This window comes from Centroberyx affinis, unplaced genomic scaffold (assembly GCF_046629955.1).
Source record: "Centroberyx affinis isolate AG114_WGS23_722 - 3 ecotype Tasmania unplaced genomic scaffold, CSIRO-AGI_Caff_v1 ptg002059l_1, whole genome shotgun sequence".
In the NCBI taxonomy this organism is placed as follows: domain Eukaryota; kingdom Metazoa; phylum Chordata; class Actinopteri; order Beryciformes; family Berycidae; genus Centroberyx; species Centroberyx affinis.
In genome coordinates, this window is record NW_027280392.1 from 300,170 (window position 1) to 320,863 (window position 20,694).

The following is a 20,694-nucleotide window of genomic DNA, read 5'->3' on the forward strand; positions in this document are numbered from 1 at the left end:
ATTAAAATAAAAAATAAAGTGAGGATGCAGTCATTGTCATCGACGGATTTTTATAGATATTTGTCTCTGCAGAAACCCGAGTCTTCTTCAAATCCCAGTTTAGTAGTGCAAGTTTATTCACTGTTGATTTTGTCAGTCAATATCATGAATAGATAATTATTTTATGTACATGAAAGAACACCAGAAACATTTAATTCTACTATAAATAAATTAGAATATATTTCTAATAACAGAAAAATATATTCCTTTCAGAATTTTTAATTTCCTGTCTTCCTAGGTAAGCTGTTGTTTTCCCAAAGTTATCATCAATATTCATGTCTTGAATAAATGTGTTAAACTGAAAACAGCAATACGATAGTGTAACAATCAGATATCAGAAATATGGGAAATAAACACGGAAAAAAGAAGCATGTTCTCACCCAAATTCTCCATCCTTGTTTACTATATTCTGCCCAGTGTTAAAACCGGTTCAGACTTGCTACGTTATTATGCTCTGCTTGTCCCTTGGGAGACTGCGGAGGCCCAGACTGCCCCCTCCTGGCGATGTTACATCATCTCAAAAACAATATCCTATGCCTTTGATAGTGTAGTTTTGGTCTTAAAACCTCTGCATAAATAACATCATTATGAAACAATTACAAAGACACAGGAGGTCAAAATGTAGCAGTTTAGAAAGCCTCTTTATTGCAATAATACCAACATTTCACAACTTATCTCTCAAGATTTCACTTCCAGAGGTGCAGACAGAAATTTAACATTACAAAAAAATTAAGGATGCATTTTTTTTTTCCCCACTTCTTTTTGTTTTGTTCGGTTTTCCTTGGTTTCTAAGTGTGAAAGAGAGTGATCCTTTTATTTGTGAGCCATTATTCTTAATAACAACACATTCCTCTCACTTCCCAGCAGTGTGAGCCAAAAGCCGCCCCAGAGCACAGCCTGCGAGGGGTTTCCTTCATCCAGACCTCAAGCCCTTGCATCTAAATATAGCCGTTCATCCGATTGATCAATTCAATACCTGGCCAGACATTTCGACTATCTCCCCATATCAAACCCTAACTGCCAGTCAGAGTATGGGTCAGGTAGCTTACAGTGCTGACACCCAACGGTGTCTCCTAATATAAGTAATACAACCTCCCTTTACCTCCTGAACCTCTGTGGTCTGTAAAAACCTCAACACCTCCACCCCCCTCATCAAGCTGTGCCCTGAGAATACAGTGTGTGCTGTGAGTAATAAACTACCCCACCACCCCGTTTAAGCTTTACCCTGCACATTAATAAAAACATTGATAGTAGTAAAGAAACAAATACAAAAAAATCCACACATCCAGAAAAAAAAAACCTTGCACAGTACAATATAGCTGCATGTAAGGCCTTAGTGTGTGTTGGCATTTTGCGTACATACTATATGAGCATGTGCCGGGTCTCGCCGATATTTTGAAGCTTCTGTTTGACGTGCATCTGTCCTTTCTATCAATGTTTTGATTAAATGCACCAATGCAGTGGTTTATCATGTCGAGGCTAAAGTTTTACATCTCAGTGCAAAATTAAGAAATTTCAGCACAGTCACAATCAAAAGGCCTAGAGTATGCGTCGATGAGTCTCCAATTGTGTGTTGCTGTACGTAAATCTGTCTCTAAATTAATGTTTGCACGTTAAATGTGTCTATCGAATTATCAAGCCCAAAAGCATAGTAGTGGAGTACTAACCACAGCTATATTAATAGAATACATTTCAGCACATAAGCCTCCAATATAAACTGAGGCGAGAGAGCGTGAGCAAGAGCCATAATAAACATGTAGTACTTTCATACTTAACCATTATAAAAACTTCTGAATAAAATACAAATCTATAGATTGCGATATTACTTTGGTCCCCTTCCAGTAATCTGTCTTCATTTATTTATACTTCTTCCTTTGTTTTTCTTTCTTCAATTAGAAAAATAGATCCTAAATCAGGACTATTACAATCGGAATGTTTCCTTATAAAAATATCATTCATTTTCTTTTTTTTCCCAGAGAATGAAAAATGAAGCACAAGAAAAGAAATTTGGCCCAAAAATATTGTGTGAGTGTGTGTATACATGTCAGCATGGTGATTGTCTGAGTTTACTGGCTTCTGTATGTGTGTGAGAGTGTATCAAGTGTGCATAGATTGTCACCAATAAAGAGATCGGAGAGACTGTCGTGGGACTAGACTTGGAAGAATCAGCCTAAGCCCTGCCTCTGGTTCCTACAATATTGGGATGTTTGTGTCCCTCCCCATTCAGGAGGCACATTATGTGTTGCTCAATGTGTGTCAGTATTTGGGTCTGTCTTATTGATGATGCAGTTCAATCCTCTAAAAAGGACCAAGTGGGCACTGTGGCTATTCATTCAGGTTTGGGCTCGGGGGTCTCGCTCTTGGGCTCGCTCTCCTCGTCGCTCTCGATGCCGGCGCGGCTGACGATGCGGCGCATGGTGAAGGGCAGGTCGCCGCGCCTGGAGCGGGGAAAAGCAGCAGTGAGAAGGTCAGTTATGGTGAAGTCGAGTCATGCAAGGTAAGAGCAAAATGGAGGCCTTGCTAGGGATAATGTGATGGCACTTTGTTGGGCTGCACTATCATGTAGGTGGTTTCTAGTTTAAATATGCATTATGGGTAAAACTTTGCAGCAGTATCAGCTATCTCTTCCTGAATACTGTAAATGCATACAGCTATCTAGTTTCTACACATTTGCCATTTCAAAATGACATATGTCTACAACATAAAATGTGTATTGGGACTGATAAACAATATTTTTCCCCATATGTTTCAAGACCTTTTGTCCAATTAATTCCCAAATAAAGACTATGGACATTAATTTTAATACTTTGCCAGACCTGTGTAGGAAACCTGCATCTATCACTTATCTACAGAATTACATAAAACTCAGTAAGAGCCAATGTGTCAGGAGGAGTCTAAAGTTCCTTTGCCCACCTGAGCTTGCTCTTGAGGGTGCTGACTTCACGGTTCATGGCGTCCGCTGACTCGGTGGCGTCCTCCAGCTCCCTCTGCAGTTTCCTGCGGTTGGCGTTGGCTCTCTGAGCCTCTTCCTCAGCCTCCTCCAGCTGCCTCTTCAGTTGTTTCATACGAGAGTTCAACTTATCTGACTAGAAAATATAAATGACCACACACACAGAGTTAGATATACAAGAGGTATTGATAAGCATTCTTCAAGATGTAGGCTACAATTATCACTGACCTTCAAAATACATCTATACTGCTGGGTAGCTGCCCAATATTGGAGTGTGTATATAGTATAGAGTGTGTTTATAAATCACCATTTTGTGCTCCAAAGTGACATTTAGTTTACTGGTATTATGGATGACATGACTTACCATCACTCATCACACTAAAAAGGAAACCACACCAGAATAGGGAGATCAAAATAGCCAGTATAAAGCTACTGTGATGGGTATTAGCTTGACAGTGATGATCAAAAATCTCTGACCTGGTCTTTGTACTGCTCTGTGTTGCGTCTCTCATCATCCACCTGCAGGATGACCTCTTTCAGCTTCTTCTCTGTGCGTCTCACCAGCTTGGAGGCCGCCTGCCTCTCCCTAGGACAGGAGCACACCATGGGTCAGACTAAAGAAGTCATATACTATCACAAAGGCTAGTGTTACCTAGACATTCTTCTTTCTTCTTTGCGGCATGTGTCCTGTATAAATTTAAGTCTATGTGGTGAATTGTTACTTTGTGTTGAGTACATTTTGAAGTTTATAGAACTCAAATATCCATGACAGTTCTATGAGAGTTCATGAGAGATTTATCCTATGATTGACAATTGCTTTATTCAATCATCTCTCTTTTTTGTCCATGGCTGAGGCTTCTTGGCCCCACTCACCTGGTCTCGAGGTCCAGCTGTTCCTCCAGCTGGGCGATCTTTGCCTCCAGGGCGGCGATGCTGGCCTTGTACTTGGACTTGACGGTTCCCTCTAGCTCCTGCAGCTTCAGCTTCAGCTCCTTGTTCTGACGCTCCAGCTGGGAACGGGCCCCCTCAAGGCGCTGGGAGGTACTGCGCTCTGCAGTCAGCTCCACATTCATCTGGTCAGTCTAAACGAGGGTGGCAGGCAGAGACTGAGTTTGTGTTGAATACAGTATTGTGGCTGATGTAGGTTTTTGAAGGGATTACTGAAATAATAGTTTCCTAAGTCCTAAGAACTATGGAGTTCATTCATTGGTGAGTTTGAAAGATTTTTTTTTTTGCATTCTGTTAATTGTCATTTTATTCACTGAGCATATTCAGTGCTGAATGCTGAATCACAATAACAATTACCATTAATTTTTAGTTGTCGATAGTCAATATTTTGTGTCAACATTCAATATCTTTGACCAATTTCATGCCACAAATTGCAAGGATTCCCCCAGAATTTTACTCTTGGCATGTTGGAAAAGTCTCTGAATTAGCATTGATACCATGGAACACCGAATCTCTCCATTAAAACACAAACTACTGAAATTCTATTAGGTGGCTTGGCAGCTCTTTAAGGCAGGGTGACACTATAATCAGGAGGCTCTATGCTTTAATTGCAATTTGGGCTTTAAAAGGCTGATGTGACACAGTCTTCAATCTACAGACCTGCAGCATGGCTCTCTTCAGCCGGTCGTTGACCAGCTCGGTGTTGCACTGCTCCTCCTCCAGCTCCTCCTCCAGCTGAGCAATACGAGCCTCCAGCCTTCTCTTCTCCTCTGCAATCAGGGCACTGTGAGACGGAGAAGAAAGGTGGGAACGGGGAGAGGAATGGAGACAGGGAGGGATGGATATAAGGAGATTGACCAAAATAGAAAAGCGGGTCATTAGCAGGCGATGCAGACAGTGACACAGCAGTATAATTTTAAAAAGGAGATGAAGATGCGTCTTACTTCTTGCTGGCCTGGTTATTAATCTCATCCTGCAGCTCGTCTCTCTCCTGCTGAGCCTGTCTCTTCACCCGCTCTGCAGCCGCCAGCTCCTGAAGAGGGATAAACAAACAAGGAACAGTTTATTAAAGTGTGTGAGAGAGCTCTTGCAGCAATTGGCTTCCGTAATTTAGGTTTACAATGACAGATGGGGTAAAACTGCCTCGAGTGAGCCTAATATATATATATAAAATCACCCTGTGTTGGTTGAGCACAAGTAAGAGAGGGAGGGGGAATAGAATAGAAAGTTGAAGAGGTGTGCTGACCTCCTGCATCTGGATCATGTCAGCCTCCATGCTCTTCAGCTTCTTCTCAGTCTCCTTGGCCTGGGCGAGGATCTCCTCTCTGGACATACGAGTTTCCTCCAGCTCCCTGAGGAGCTCCTTCATCTGGGCCTGGAGAGAAAAAGAAAAGGATAAAGAGCAAGGTTGAGTCAAACTGCAGACAACAAGAGAGTCCTTAATAGACTATATCGTTGCTATTTTGACATTTAGTTGAGCTGATACGGACAGATATTTCAACAAGTGAGCACTCACTTGGAGTTTCTTCAGCTGTTTCAGGGCCTCATCACGGTTCTTGTTGGCCATGTCAATGGCTGCCTCCAGCTCCTTCAGGTCCAGCTCCAGCTTCTTGCGCGCTGCCACGGCAACAGAACGCTGCTTCCTCTCATCCTCCAGCTCCAGCTCCATCTCCCGCACCTGAGGGACACAGATTAAATTTCAGCCATGTCCCGTGATGGAAAGCAAAACAACTCTGCCTGCATGCACATGTCCTAAGCAGTGTTAATATTCACATCACTTACATTATTTAGTAAGCTTTCAGTCAATTCACTATTGATTCTATTAAGACAATTACTCACTGACTAAAACGGCATATTTTAGTCAACATGAATATTTGTTGATGAAAATATGTCACCTGCAGCAGCTCTTTAACTGTAGAATAGATTAAAAGTTAGCACCACTGCATTAGTGTAGATTACAATTGCAACATTTAGACATTTCCCAATTTAATTATTGATCTGGGAACTGCAGACATTCACATCTGGAGCGGTCTCATTTAGGAATGTTTGTCATGTATGTGATTGGATAATAATATACAATGTCTCCAATGATAACAATGACTTTTTGTTATGGTTATCGTCTTGGGGTGTTTTCCATTTCATCATATTTTCATCAGTAATAGAGTAAAATAAAAATGGTTAAGGATATTGTTGGAAGTGGAAACTTGAAGTACACATGTGAGGGCGGGATCAGCCTGTATTCCATCAGTACCTGTTTGACCAGCGCCCTCTTCTTCTCCTCGCCCATCTCGTCTCGTCCCGCCAGGTCCCTCTCATACTGGGCCTTCATGGCCTGCATGTTGACCTCCAGACGCAGCTTGGCATCCTCCGTGGCCTGCAGCTCGTCCTCCAGCTCCTCCAGCTGGGTCCTCATCTCCTCCAGCTGCTGCTCCATGCCACGCTTGGACTTCTCCAGCTCATGGACCTGCAGGACAGGGGAGAGTGAGGGCAACGATAAGGATTTGAGAAAAGAGGACAACGGTGATAGATCTGACAGGTCAGGTTGACGGACCGTGCAGACACAGCGGACATGATTTTAAGAGCACAAACATCTTTGTAAATATTGAAAAGCTAGGTCGACTTACACTCTTGCCGACATCATCCTTGGAGGATACCAGGTCCTCCATCTCAGCCCGCAGCAGTTTGTTGTTGCGGTCCATTTCATCCTTGAGGTCCATCAGGGATTCCAGCTCGCGAGTCAAAGCCAGGGCACGGGTCTCCTTCTCTCTGGCCTCAGCCTCAGCTCGGTCACGCTCCTCCGCATAGCGTGCAGAGATGTTCTTCTCCTCTGCCAGCATCTACAGAAGGTCAGGGAGAGAAAGAATTAAAATCAGTTTGTGAAGCTATGATGAAGGTGATATCACCTCCCAACTTAACCATAACCACCTTTAGTTTCAATTCTTCACTTCTGTTGTTTTTTGTGTACTAGCATGACATCTTTATATATCTCACCTGGTCAAACTTCTTCTGCTTCTTCTCCAGGTTGGAGACAATCTGTCTGAGGTGGTCCTGGTCGACCAGCAGGTCGTCCAACTCCTGCTGGAGACGAGTCTTGGTCTTGTCTAGCTTCTCGAAGGCGGAACACTTCTCCTCCAGGCGCTGGTTCACTCCCTCCAGGTCCCTTTGAAGCCTCTTCTTTCCCTCCTCAGCGCTCTCCAGACAGCCCGCCTCCTGGTCTGCCTTCTTCTTCATTTCAGCAAGCTATAGGGGAAGTGGTACTGTCACTCAAAAGCCCAAAGCTGTGTTGTGGTGTTGTGCTTTATAAAATGTGCTGTTTCAGGTGTCAATATAAAATGAGAGTTTCTAGTTTTGTCAGTGGCAAGATATTAATCTGAGGGAAATGCTCATGTGTTTCTTTCTACCTGAGCCTGCACAGAGAAAAGCTGCTTCTCTACGTTCTTCTTGGATTCTTCCTCCTCTTCCAGCTGTTCTCTCAGGCCATTTTGTTCATCCTCCAACTGACGCAGACGTGTGTTGAGCGACAGCTTCTGGCGTGTCTCCTCCTGGAGCAGTTCCTGTTGTGAATATAAAAGAAATAAGCTGAATATTAGTAATATGACAGACTGTGTCAAACATCTTGTCTCGTTCCAACAGTTGATACGGATATATGCTGTACTGGTGGCTTGACGATTCTTCATTCCAGTGTGGCAGAAAGAATCTCAAGAAAGGATTTGTCTTGTAAAATAAGTTTTAGACCACAGCAGTGCAATATGTGAAAGTATAGAATGGCATAAAAAAGCATGTAATGTCTTGATTGGTGGTAGCATACCTGGACATCCTGCAGCTGGGACTCCACAGCAGAGCAGTCCTTGGTTGCCTTGATGGACTTGCCCTCCACCTCACTCAGCATGCCATTGACATTATCCAGCTCAGCCTACCGGGAAGACATAGGAAAACACTGGATGGATACATACACATGTTTGCATCACATAAAAAGGATAAAAAGGTCACTTAATAAAAGCTATTCTCTACATGCAAGAATTAGCTTTATGGGCATCTTATCACACAGTGCAATGATCATGATAATTTATCTATCAGGGATGTGATCAGGAGTGCAAACAGTAAAAAAAAAAAATGCATCACTGATCAGTCCTTCCTGGGAGTCGTACCTGCATCTTGGCTACTCTCTCAGCCAGCTCCGTCCTCTGGCGCTCGCTCTCTCCATGTTTGACCTGCAGTTCCTGGACCTGGGCTTCGGCCTTCTTCCTCCGATGCTCAGATTCTCCCTTACCCTGCATCAGTGTCTGCAGCTCAATGGCCAGCTCATTCCTCTCAGACTCCAGAGCCTGCTTGGCCTTGTCCACTGAAACTTTGTTCTGCAGGGAAGGAGAAGCATTACAATGAGTGTCTGCAGTTAAAAAACATGAGTATGCGTTAAGAGGGAATCTAAAAACATGTACATGGATCATGGGTGTTGGAAATTATTTAAATTACCCTCTTAGCCTGCTCCAGCTGATCATTGAGCTCGTCAAAGGCCTGGCTGTGCTTTTGTCTCATCTCAACCACTTGCTGTTCGTGGACTTTGGCCTCATCTTCCAGAGTCTTCTTCAGATGAGTCACCTCTGTCTCACGCTTGGTCCTGAGTAGGGAGAGCAGACAGAAGTTAAGTCTGCTTGTGTCGAGATGTATAATGGGAATCAAATGGCATAAAGATACATTAGTAATGACATATGAGGTGATAGGTAGAGATTCAACTGGTGCAACTGTGACCAGTACCTGATCCGATATGTCTACCTGAGTTCCTGCTGAGCGGCGGTGGAGTCCAGAGTGTCTTCCAGCTCCGTCTTAAGGGCCTCCAGCTCCTCTCCCAGGTCCCTGCGGTGTTTCTCTGCCTTGGTGCGGGCCTGTCTTTCCAGCTCCAAGTCCTCCTGCAGTTCAGAGAGCTGAGCCTCCAACTCACGGATCTTTTTCTGGGCCAAGTTCTTCTGGGCTGCCTCCTCCTCAATCCTGAAGGTAGGAATAGGTCAACAAAAATAAGTGAAAACCACCCACACAACAGCACAACACTTTCCTCAGATGTGGTGCAGGAATCAATCAACTCCAAGAGGAATTATCACACTATCATCAGAATTATCAAAGCAACAATAATTCATTTCTACAAAGTGCAACTGTTGATGTTGCAGGATCAAGAAAATTAAGCAAGATATCAGTGGGGTTTGGATAAGAAAAAACCCAACTACAGTAACACCCCCAAAAGGACCAATATCTTTGAACCTTCAATTCACAATACAACACATTTTGCTCTAGGGTTTTCTCTCTCTCTCTCTAACACACACCTGGCCAGAGCTGCCTGGAGCTCCTCCTCCTTCTTGGCCAGCTGGGCGCGGAGCTCAGCAATCTGGGCCTGCAGCTCAGCAATCTGGTCGTGGAGCTCGGTGGAGTCGCCCTCCAGCTTACGCCTGTTCTTCTCCAGCTCCTGGCGCTGCTTCTCCTCCCTGCGCAGGCGGTCTGACAGAAGAAAGAAGAAACAACAATGGATAATCATAAAAAAAAAATAGATAAAGAAGATATTATTCAAAGTTGGAGACATAGCTAACATCTTGCCCTCTTCAGTCTTAATGTAGGTTCAGTGTAGGCCCAGTGTGATCTATAGTGGCAATCATGCAAGTTGTGTCTGTATTGGGTGTTCTTCACTTACCCTCCAGATCAGTGATCATGGCCTCATGTTTGGTCTTGAGCTTCTGCAGGCTCTTGGACTTCTCCTCCTCTTCTGCCAGGTTGGTGGTGAACTCGGAGATCCTCTCCTCCATCAGCTTCTTCTCCTGTATTCACAAACAGGGTAAAATATTTACCTTCCACGAGCTTGCACACCTTGGTTTGTTATAGGATCACAGAGCAAGGAGAGGAAATGAGTAAAAACAGGGTATTAAGTACACTGGTATGCTTGCACCTTACAAAGTGCCATTACATTACACTGGGTCATTGTACTTTCGCCAGTGTATTTAAACCAAGAGACAACCAGTAATTAATCTATTCCGATTAACCATCTTTACTTTCAGCTGGGAAACAATGGTTGTATTTCAGTTCATCCTGACCTTGGAGAGTTTGTTGTTCTGGTCATCCAGCACCATAACATCCTCTTCCACCTTCTTCATCTTTGCCTCCAAGGTAACCTTCTCCAGCTGGAGTCTCTGTCTGGCAGCCTCCTCCTCATCCAGCTGCTGCTCCAAGTCCTGTATACAGACAGAGGAAAGGGGGGTCGTCAAGACAGGACATACCAAGTAGGTCTATCCCACACAAACCAGGCACTGAGTGAGTGTCCTACGTCATGTGTTTACGTATACATGAGCTAGTGAGTAAAGAGAGTATATGAACTTCTTGAGTGTACCAGAGGCTCCCTCTCCCTACTCACAGTGATATTCTGCTGCATCTTCTTCTTGTCTGACATCAGATGATTGGCACGCTCCTCCTCTTCCTCCACACGGGCCTCCAGGTCATGGAGGATCTCCTCCAGCTCCTGCTTCTTGGCAGCCAGACGGGACCTCATCTCCTCAGCCTCGGCACACAGCTCAGTTTCTGCCTGAAGCTGCTCCTGCAAGGCCAGCTTCTCTGCACCCAGCTAGAGAGCAGTAGAGCAGAACTGTTAATATGGTGCGTAGCAGAATACTTGCTTTAAAAGGTTGAGATTTATAGATTTGAGGACTCTACTATAGAACATCAGTAATCTAATCTCAAGACCTCATAGCTGAAAACCCAAAACATGACTTTATTGGCATCCATCGTGTGTGTAAATCAGGGATCAATAGTACTTCTGATATACAACCACTACAGTCTCCTTTATTGTCCATCAATGGATGCTGTATTTTTGATCTGCATTTCTGAACTCTGCTTTGTAAGACAAGTTACAGAAAATAAACTCAACTGAGAATGTGACTTCTGTATGTTTACCTGCTGCTGTTTGAGCTCCAGCTCCTTGAGCTGCAGCTCAGCGTGCTGCTGCTTCTCCTTCACCTTACTCAGCTCCTCATCCTTGGCCTGCATCTCCTCCTCCTGCCTGCTCACCTGCAGCAGGGGCTTCACCTGGGGGCAAAAGAGAGTAAGAGGGGGAGTTAGAAAGGAGAGGTGGAGAACATATGGGCCAAGAGAGAAACTGTATCTGCATTGAGATTGGGAGTTTACAGAAACCAAGCAGTTGACTAAGATGTTGTAGGAAGAGGAAGACTGAGTTTACCTTGGTGAAGAGTCTCCACCATTGCCAGTTCCTGAGTTTGAGATAGGCGGCGCAGTTCCTCTGGATCACCTTCATAGCAGTCAACTGCTGCTGCCTCTTGGCAAAGGCCCTGCAAAGCAATATCAAACAGGTCAGGTGAACTGGAGACTCATAGGCGTGAATTTGAGTGCGAGTGTGTTTGATGTAGTATGGTATATATGTATGTATATGACCTGTATATGATGTAGTATATGATATATATCTAGCATGTATATGACGTAGTATGGTATAGAGTATAGCGATGTAGGTATATGAGATTTATATGATACTGTATGTTAAGCCCTTTGAGACATGCTTGTGATAAAGGGCTTTATAAATACGCTTGACTTGAACATGTCTATAACATGTCTGCTTTTGGCGATGAAATTGCCTGCTACACAGGATGGACCCGGATCGGCTCAATACAATTATATTTCTAGCTTGTGTGTGTGTGTGTGTGTGTGTGTGTGTGTGTGTGTGTGTGTGTGTGTGTGTGTGTGTGTGTGTGTGTGTGTGTGAGAGAATGGGGTATTATCATCATCATATAAAAGTCACTGATTATTATAATAAGGCACAGCAGTGAAAGATACCATGTTGGTGCCTAGCTATATAGAGCTGGTTCATCAAAGCAAATCAAATGCACATTATGCTTCAAATAATTTTGTCAGTTAACTATTGAACTGGATGATGATAAGGTTGGTCATAAATGATGCGATGGTCTCCTTACTTGCGGGCAACGTAGCCTCTGCACCAGGCCTGGAAGCTGATGATAACGTCGGTGATCTTCATGTCTCTCTCCTCCTCCAGGTGAGCAAGGACTCCAGCCCTGAAGAAAACTTTGCTCTGGCCGATCCGGTACAGGTTGGGATCCAGCTCCAGGCTTTTGATCTGACAGGACAGGAAGCACACACTGATCAGTCCCACTGCAGAGTGTTTTATTTGTGTTCAACCTAAACAGTGCCTTCCAGGACTAGATGCTGTAGGACGTAGCTAGAATACTGTAGACCCTTACCATGAGCACGCAGGCCTGCTTGCCGTCCATGAAGCCCTTGGGGATGGCATTGGGAGTGAGGATCTCATACCTGGGAGTGGGACAGATGTTAGGATAAGGATTATGTTTTGCCCTACACAAACACACATTCATGCCAGCCTGACAGCAAGACATTAACGGAAACTGTGTGGGTTTTAGTTCATTACCGCTGTCTGAACTCCTGGAAGACGATGCGGTTGGGGAAGCCCTGTCTGCAGATACGGATTCCCTCCAGAACACCGTTACACCTCAGTTGGTCCAGAACCAGGTGGGGGTCCAGTTTACCAGCCTATGAGAGGAAAAAAAGATTGGAGAAGGAATTTGCTGATTAGCAGTGTGACCAAACAGCCAATACAATACAAAAGACGTTGCATTTAAATATGTATCTACATTACTGCAAGTTTTGCTTTAGGTCGAGTATGGCCTCACAGATCCACGTGGAGAGGTGGTCTAAGTGAATGGGGATCTACGAGCAGGGGACATGTATTTCCCAAACTACATATACTTAGACTGCTGATAAACCAAATCTGAACCAAAAGTGTCATAATAAAAAGTGAATAAAAAGTGTCAAGAATTAATAACTTAATATTAACAGGTATTAAAAGATTGGTTGCATCACTTGCGAGTTAGCTGTAGCCCTAATGTACCCAGACGGCCTGTGTATATCTACGGTATAATCTAATCTAATTTGCATAGATGCAAGTATTTCCCTGGTACCTTTTTCTCGTGGTTGGGAATGATGCAGCGGACAAAGTTGGGGTTTGTGTTCCTCAAAGTTGCCATCAGCTTGGACAGCTGCTCTTTGTACAGCTGGCCCACGGTGCGGAACATGCCCTTACGGGTCTTAAAGGCACCGGGCAACTCTGACATGCCAGCCACCTTATCCAGACCCACGATGCGGTCCACTGAAAGAGGGAACAATAGGGAAGAACAACAGAGAATAAAGAGAGAAGAGACATTGTGTAAGAGGTCAGTGGCTTTAATTCAATAATTTGAATATTTAACCAGGCAAACTCAAACCAAATGCACGTCACAAGAAAGAAAGAATACGACCACTGTCTCTCCATTTCCTCTCGGTAAACATACACCAGGAGAGAGACGAGGTGGATGATGTTCAGAAAACCAGAACCGGTGAAATACCACACAAACACTGAGTGAATGCAGAGGGGACGGAAACACAGAGGGGAGTCACAAAATGCCAGTGAAGCGTGGGGAGATGAGAGTCACACCATAACGAGAAAAATTCAGTGCAGTGAGTGTGGGGGTTTGCGTATGTCAATTGTTGACACTACCAGTTCCTAGTTCTTTTCGAGTGACAACTATGTGTGATGCACTATTAAAATATGTATGTGTGTCAGGGAGGGTGGCAAACTTTGGCAGTTGCAGTGGGCATGTTTTTTTGTGATGACAAAACCAAACCCATGCAGTAAATACCCATCGCTGCAGTACCCATGACCAACACCAGGAGTCCCAAACCACACTATTACACAGAGGGAGAGAAGGAGAGTTCAATGAAAGAGCAACAAGTGGTAAGGAGACCAGAAGACATGTCTTCACTGCACATTGAGCTGAGGAAAAACAGTTAAAGCCACAAAAATATCTCACATAATTTTACTGGCATCATCTCAAAGATAGCAAAGGGTCAAACTCAGACAAAGGCTTGATCAAACAGGAGAAAGCCATGGACAGTACAAAAGATTGATGATGGAAATATCTATGTGAAAAGATGTTATAGACCACAGGAGTGAAGAGGAAAGACTGAAAAAAGAAACCTGGTCACCTGAGTCTGAGTGTAGAATAGGAAAACGCTGATAAAAATAGGCTCTCTGACAACTCTGTACCTCTGAGACCCAGTAAAAGAGAATGGGAAAAAAATGACAGACAAAATGGGGCCATACAGAGGAAGAAATGGATGGAAATCAAACAGATGGGATGTGAAAGGGTAAAAACAAAGGTCCAGACACCAGACAATAAATATGAGAAAGAGAAAAAGAAGGCAACATGAAATGTAAAAACAGGAAAAGGCCCTCATGCAACAACATAATTCCCAACATTAGAAATATCCCCACAGCAGCAGACACCACACCTAGTGAGGCAACAACTCCAGCAAGGTTACCACAATAAATCATCATTTGGCTGAACTCACCGTCCTTCCAGAGCTCAGAGACAAACTTGTCAGTAGACTGGTTAAGCAGTGTGGCCACGTTGTCATTCAGGGGGTCCATGTTCTTCATCAGCCACTCATCAGCCTTGTAGTCCACCTGAGGAGCAAAGAGGGATCAAGGGACACAGGTTATGTTAAAAACCATGCTTTAAGAACTTTCTTAGTCCCCGATATCTTTGGGATAGTGCAGAAAAGCTGGATAACGGAGAAAGGAAGTAAACCTCAGCACAATCCTAAAATAGGTAAAATTACAACACAATGCTAAAATGGGTCCAATTAAGCCAGAGGTGCATGGAATGCGCATATGAAAGCAGGGCAAGCAGCCAACGAGAACGGGTCTTCACGCTCCGTTTACCTTGCCAGCGTAATGCATAATGCAGAAGTCGGCCTCGTCCTTCAGTTTCTTGGGCTTGTGGAACTTTGGGTGCGTTCCCTGCTCCTGCAGCACCTTCTCCACAAAGCTCTTGTCTGTGGCCTTGGGGAACCAGCACTCCTCATCCAGCAGAGCAAGAATACCAGGGGGACTGGCCTGGACACAGAAGAGAAAAGAGTGGAGGTCTTAATACATGAGAATAGGGAGCCTTGATGTACTATACACAGTGGAAGGACTAAGATGGTCAAGTAGGAAAACGGCAATAAAAGGTTGAGGGATCAACAACGTTTATAAACTCACAGGTTTCTCGATGAGGTCGATGCAGGGCTGCAGGTCGAGGCCGAAGTCGATGAAGCTCCACTCGATGCCCTCCCTCTGGTACTCCTCCTGCTCCAGGATGAACATGGTGTGGTTGAAGAGCTGCTGCAGCTTCTCATTGGTGTAGTTGATACACAGCTGCTCAAAGGAGTTCAGCTGGAAGGAGAGAGAGAAAAAAATATGATAAACACTGTTGAACAGTAGAAATAAAAACATGTATGAATGAGATTTTGCATGATTTTGAATACATGCATGTATGCATTCATTATACTGTATGTGTACGTGTGCACTGTACTACAGCTAGGCCAAGTCAGTAACAGTTTGGCTCCCTAGTTTACCTCAAAGATCTCAAAGCCGGCGATATCTAGGATGCCGATGAAGGAGGCTCCCTGTCTCTTGGTCTTGTCCAGCGCTTTGTTGATCCTCATGACCAGCCAGCGGAACATCCTTTCATAGGTGGCCTTGGCCAGGGCCTCCACAGCAAACTCTGCCTGCTCCTGGGTCTGGGCCTTCTGGACGTAGTCTCTGCCCACCTTGATCCTGGGCGACAGGATGGCCCTGGTGAAGTCTGTCACGTTCATGCCCATCAGGTGGCACACCTTCTGAGCAGCTGTGGCAGAGAAAGTGGGTGAAAGGGAGGAGAGCAGAGAGGGAAAAGGAAGGAGGGAGATGGGAAGGTAGGAGGGAAAGAGAGAAGGGGAAGAGAGCAGGATAATACTGAGATGTAAGATAAAGTGGCAGGATCATTAACCAGATGAAACGCTTTCCTAGTGTGCCGACCACTGTACAAGATGACGGTATTCACCAGGGCATGGCAAACTATTTCAGGCCAGTAGCCAACAGAGCACTCTGTGTGTGCAGTGGGATAAGGTCTGTCATACCTGTGTTGTCAGGCATGGAGGCTTGGTCTGTGTGGCGCTCCTTCTTGAAGTTCATGTTTCCAAGCTGGAGCACAGAGGACACCACCTTCAGCATGCCTGCACAAAGACAGAAGCTACCATCATTCACAGGAACACAAACACAGTAACGCCTGTATGATCCACAGATGACAACTAAGTAAAAGTAGGCAAGTCATACTCAAAGAGTAGGAGAAAATAACATTATCAAAAGAGTTTTTTAATGTGGTCTTCCTTACCAATCTGCTCATCCTCGGGGATACTCATGATCCTCATGGCCTCCATGGTCTCGGTAAACAGGTCCTTGTCCTGTTGCCCAGGAATTGTGAGGTTCCCATTGGACAGGAAGCGGTAGTTGTTGTAGTTCTCCAGGCAGAGTTCAGCTGAGGGAAAGGCAGACAGAAAGGAAAAGTAAAACAGTGAAAAGTCAGAATGAGATGAGAAAGGAGCAAAAGGGATGTTGTAAAGGAGGGAATATATATACACTGAGGAATCCTAACTCTGCATGGAACCATTAAACACACAGTTGTGCAATAAGTTGCTTACAGCGCAATTTATCTCCGGCCCCTGTGAGCATGTAGTAGAAGACGTGGAAGGTCCTCTCATCTTTGGCCTGGCGGATGGCGCGGGATTTCTCCAGCAAGTCTAGTGGTCAGCGAGTCAAGGACAAGTTTTCTGATACTGGACACTATAAAGCTCTCCAAGCAAACTTGTGTGTAGTAGTGTGGTAGTGAGACACGTTTAAGTTCCCACAGTAAGCACAAATGTTTGGAGGCTGAAACTTTGTATTGTGCTTGACAAAAGGAACAGCATCAGAAGCAAGTTCAATAGCAAGGTCTGTGATGTTTTCAATTAAAAAAAGAAACAATGACCAGACAGTTATGAAGGATACAGGTTTCAATGTTGGCACCAACGATGTAACCGTTGACATCGAAGTTGATCCTGATGAACTTTCCCTGGAAGAGGAAAGAAAAATAAATGAGCAATTAAGAAAGGTATGTTGAACGCTCCAGTGGAGAAAAGAACAGTCATTCTACAAGATGCCCCAACCACAAGAAGTAGCTTTAAGTCTTACGAAACGGGAGGAGTTGTCGTTTTTGACCGTCTTGGCATTTCCAAAGGCCTCTAGGATGGGGTTAGCCTGCAGCAGCTGCTTCTCCAGCTCCCCCTGGTGCGGATAAAGAAAACAGCATGGCAAAATATTAAGACAACACTTTAATCTCTACATCTGCCATGAAAGGAGTCTTATTGTTGAGGGTGAATCCCATTGTTCAGTTACGGGATATGCCTCTTCATTATTTCTCAGTAGAGTGATCCAATCTAACAGGACCTTATGACTCACATGGATGATTCATTGTTGTTAGAACTTCATATTGTCATCTGCTATTAATTTGCCACAGCATCAATTCATTGTGAGAAACTATTAGCTCTGTTCTTCAGATAAATAGATATGTTGACATAGTGGTATGTCTAATTGTTTACACATGATGGACTTATTTCCCCGATGAGGTAAAAAAAAAAAAAAAAAAGGAACAGCATGCAGTGTACAAAATATAACACAACAAGGAGGGATACCAGATATACATACCTACTGTACACACACAAACACACACACAGTACCCAAGCATTTACCCACACATAGCGTAATGTTAGCGCCCGAATCGGCAAACACCCTCATCAGTAACCCTTCACCTTTTACCCAGAGCAGAATAACCCAACGAACGCATGCACAGGACAAATTGGCCCCTAACTGCCCAACTGCCCATTCGGATGAGTTGTCACTCGGCCAAAACATTGCTTACGTTAAACCCTTTCCATGAAGCTATTCTGGCTTACAGTGAGGCAAGTCTACGCACCTGTATATAAGCCATATGAAATATAATCCATCTAATCTTAGTGACATTATTTCCAGCTTTAAAATAATCTCCACAAAAACATCTAATAAAGAAAAGCATTAACTTTATGTCAGCCTGTATTTTTCCTGGACATGGCTTGCTGAGCATGTGTGCTTTTTCAGCATCGCCCAGCGTCACATTTATACAGTTGCACGCATTCACACCTGGGAGCTACCCGGTTTTCATGCAAAGGATTTTTCAACCATTGGCTGAAGATCAGTCGAATCCACCCAACAAAAACATGGAATCACACAGGCTAACATCCAACAGCTGCCGTTGCACTGATTTATGGACGCAGCGCATATGTTGAGCTTGGGGAATGAAAATAAGATAAGTCATAGCTATCACCTTCTTTGTCAACGTCTGAAAGGGAAAAATGTTACTGTCAGGAGTCAGTGGACTTTTTGGCTGTGCTGCAGGTCCCTTGGGCCTCATTTATCAAGCTTTTCAGAGTGCTGACCCAGGATCATTGGCCAAGGTCGCGTTTTTATCAAATTCATTACAAGCCGATCAACAAAACTGATCCTAAAGCAGTGAATTTCTCTGTGACCCTTGATAAATGTAAACCCCTGATAACCATTAGGGTGTATGTTAAAGACACATATGTACAGAAACAGGCTATGACACCACATAAATGGGATAAATGGGATATCAGCGTGTCTGTCCAGAGATCGTCGTATTATGTAAAAAGGTAATGAATAGGATGTTGGGAACAGAAATTATATGAACACACATATCGCCCAAGCAAATTTTCTTATGTCATTCGCACAAAAGATAGAAGCACACTCAGTCACATTTCTGGGCTCACAGGTGCACACACACAGAGTAGCAATACAAATTATGAAAGATTCAGCCAGACAGATATAAAAATGCAGATTTACTCCCCAAACCACATCTACCAGCAGTGCCCTAGAGACACAGATGACAAATTAATCTACCGACGACACCCCCCTCCCACTTATTCTACCATTGTCTGGCTGAATTTTTCACAGGAGGAGATACGCCTGGCACACATCTGCGAACAAACTTCCTGCCTACTTCCTATTGGCTGACAAGACATGTCACCTTTGACCCCTCAATACCAAGTGACCCACCACAGAGCACACTCCAGCAGCACAGGGAGACAGAGGGCAGCAAGAGAGAGGGAGGGGTGAGGGAGTGGAGGAGGAGGTGGTGGGGGGGTCCAGGAAGGGGGGGGGGGGTGTTGACAGAAGCAGGAGGGGAGGAAGAGTGAATGGAGGGAGAGAGGTAACTCACATGTGACAGGACCGAGCTGTTCTGTTGATGGGAAGAGAGAAATACAACAACCTCAAAAAAAGGGAATGATAGATACTGATGCGGTTTCATTAAACCCCATTGGTAGCTTTCAGCAGCATCTATCATTAGGCTGGCAGGCAAGATAACAGCAGTGCAGGTTTTCCACTGGAGTCTGACGTAATGTTTGACTGGCAGATGCTGGGCTATGTTTTATTTCTCATGAGGAGCTGCAGTAAAGTTAGCAGAGTGGAATATATCACAGATGAAGTAAGGCCTCTGGTCTATATAAAACATCAACATGGTGCCAGGAGATTTCAGTTCAGCTTTTAAATCTGCACTACTGTGTTGCTGTGCCTTCAGGACTATTAACCTGATCGCCAGCCCTTTTCTACTGATGGCAATACTTTTCTATGGCAGTTGTACCATAGAACCATTTGTTTATTGCAGAAAATCAGCGGTCTGAATACAACAATGTGATGATGGATTAACAATCGTGTAATGTCAAGTGCCAGTGGCATCGGTGTATTCTCATACACACATACCACACACACACAGACACACAATACAGTCACAGTGCAAAAGTAGTTGATAAAGTGAGTAGAGAGGAATAGGAAAGGGTTGTTCCTGTAAGATAAAAGCACAGGAGGAAAATAGGAAACATGTCTCACTTAAGAAAGTGAGCGCAAGCGTGTGAACAAAGAAAAAAGAATAGGAAGGAGTGAAGTGAGAGACAAAGGAGATGAGTTGAAACCTAAAAGATAAAAGGCACGAGTGGAGGATGTAAAGGAGTAAAGGAAGGAAGGTTTGGAGGATGGTAGGTGGGACTGACCTGATCTTTCTTGGTCTTGTGAGAGGAGGCCACATGAGCCAGATACTGGATGACCTTCTTGGTGTTCTCCGTCTTACCAGCACCGGACTCTCCTCTATAGGAGAGACAAACAGAAAAATAGAGAGACAAAGACAGAGAGAAAGATAGTGAGAGGAAAACGAGGCCAAAACAGTGACAGTCAAGAAATGATAGTGGCTTCAAACAATCTTGTGTTCATATGACACTAGAAGTATTGACACACACACACACACAGCGGCCATTTTGAGCACTTGGGGTGATAAACTCTTGGATGATTGGCATGTATATTAAACTAGTCCTACTTCAACACATTAGTGAAGACTTCAGACAGACCAAACAGTTATAAAATTACCTAGCAATCTCAGGAACAACGACAGCACCTGCTTGAATTTAGCAGGGAAGTTAGGCTAGACTCTGCTAGCTTAAATGTGAACCTATATCCCTCTGAATTATTGAGACCCATTTGTTTCTCACATGTCTTTCAGTGGGCAATCTGTGAAATAATAAATGTTTGTATAATGTGCATCCTGGTACACAACAGTAGGACATAGCTGGGGTGTACTTGCTCCTCCAGGTAGTTTCCCCTCCCTGAGTGTTCAAAATGGCCGCCACATGAATACGGTCAATTGCTGCTTTAATGTTGCCTGTGTCGTGTCTGTAACTCACGTGCAAAGAATGGACTGGTCTTCACGATCTGTGGAAAGACATTGACATAATGATTATGTAACTTTTATAGAAGAACAATGTTG

At 44.1% G+C, this 20,694-nt stretch overlaps 1 protein-coding gene across 2 annotated transcripts in view; it reads right to left on the bottom strand.

Moving 5' to 3' along the window:
- Nucleotides 1-661: 661 nt before the first annotated feature.
- Nucleotides 662-20,694, bottom strand: part of LOC139654204 (myosin-9-like) — a 34,470-nt gene continuing 14,437 nt past the window's right edge. The window contains exons 4-41 of one of the 2 annotated variants that reach the window (XM_071531272.1): nucleotides 20,612-20,639; nucleotides 19,928-20,021; nucleotides 19,099-19,119; nucleotides 17,022-17,114; nucleotides 16,839-16,902; nucleotides 16,493-16,591; nucleotides 16,186-16,329; nucleotides 15,932-16,027; nucleotides 15,389-15,660; nucleotides 15,033-15,206; nucleotides 14,715-14,888; nucleotides 14,342-14,456; nucleotides 12,913-13,100; nucleotides 12,363-12,484; nucleotides 12,178-12,247; nucleotides 11,893-12,053; nucleotides 11,148-11,256; nucleotides 10,865-10,996; nucleotides 10,329-10,535; nucleotides 10,012-10,149; nucleotides 9,615-9,738; nucleotides 9,253-9,424; nucleotides 8,711-8,923; nucleotides 8,411-8,555; nucleotides 8,086-8,292; nucleotides 7,746-7,850; nucleotides 7,339-7,491; nucleotides 6,929-7,177; nucleotides 6,562-6,774; nucleotides 6,189-6,401; nucleotides 5,454-5,615; nucleotides 5,184-5,312; nucleotides 4,882-4,970; nucleotides 4,598-4,721; nucleotides 3,863-4,071; nucleotides 3,467-3,575; nucleotides 2,953-3,125; nucleotides 662-2,477 (exon numbers count right to left, since the gene is read on the bottom strand). In XM_071531272.1, the coding sequence (XP_071387373.1) occupies nucleotides 2,369-2,477; nucleotides 2,953-3,125; nucleotides 3,467-3,575; nucleotides 3,863-4,071; nucleotides 4,598-4,721; nucleotides 4,882-4,970; nucleotides 5,184-5,312; nucleotides 5,454-5,615; nucleotides 6,189-6,401; nucleotides 6,562-6,774; nucleotides 6,929-7,177; nucleotides 7,339-7,491; nucleotides 7,746-7,850; nucleotides 8,086-8,292; nucleotides 8,411-8,555; nucleotides 8,711-8,923; nucleotides 9,253-9,424; nucleotides 9,615-9,738; nucleotides 10,012-10,149; nucleotides 10,329-10,535; nucleotides 10,865-10,996; nucleotides 11,148-11,256; nucleotides 11,893-12,053; nucleotides 12,178-12,247; nucleotides 12,363-12,484; nucleotides 12,913-13,100; nucleotides 14,342-14,456; nucleotides 14,715-14,888; nucleotides 15,033-15,206; nucleotides 15,389-15,660; nucleotides 15,932-16,027; nucleotides 16,186-16,329; nucleotides 16,493-16,591; nucleotides 16,839-16,902; nucleotides 17,022-17,114; nucleotides 19,099-19,119; nucleotides 19,928-20,021; nucleotides 20,612-20,639 (5,399 nt within the window). In that variant the 3' untranslated portion in view covers nucleotides 662-2,368. The remainder of the gene's footprint in view (nucleotides 2,478-2,952; nucleotides 3,126-3,466; nucleotides 3,576-3,862; nucleotides 4,072-4,597; nucleotides 4,722-4,881; nucleotides 4,971-5,183; nucleotides 5,313-5,453; nucleotides 5,616-6,188; nucleotides 6,402-6,561; nucleotides 6,775-6,928; nucleotides 7,178-7,338; nucleotides 7,492-7,745; nucleotides 7,851-8,085; nucleotides 8,293-8,410; nucleotides 8,556-8,710; nucleotides 8,924-9,252; nucleotides 9,425-9,614; nucleotides 9,739-10,011; nucleotides 10,150-10,328; nucleotides 10,536-10,864; nucleotides 10,997-11,147; nucleotides 11,257-11,892; nucleotides 12,054-12,177; nucleotides 12,248-12,362; nucleotides 12,485-12,912; nucleotides 13,101-14,341; nucleotides 14,457-14,714; nucleotides 14,889-15,032; nucleotides 15,207-15,388; nucleotides 15,661-15,931; nucleotides 16,028-16,185; nucleotides 16,330-16,492; nucleotides 16,592-16,838; nucleotides 16,903-17,021; nucleotides 17,115-19,098; nucleotides 19,120-19,927; nucleotides 20,022-20,611; nucleotides 20,640-20,694) is intronic. The other variant, XM_071531273.1, reaches the window with a different exon arrangement.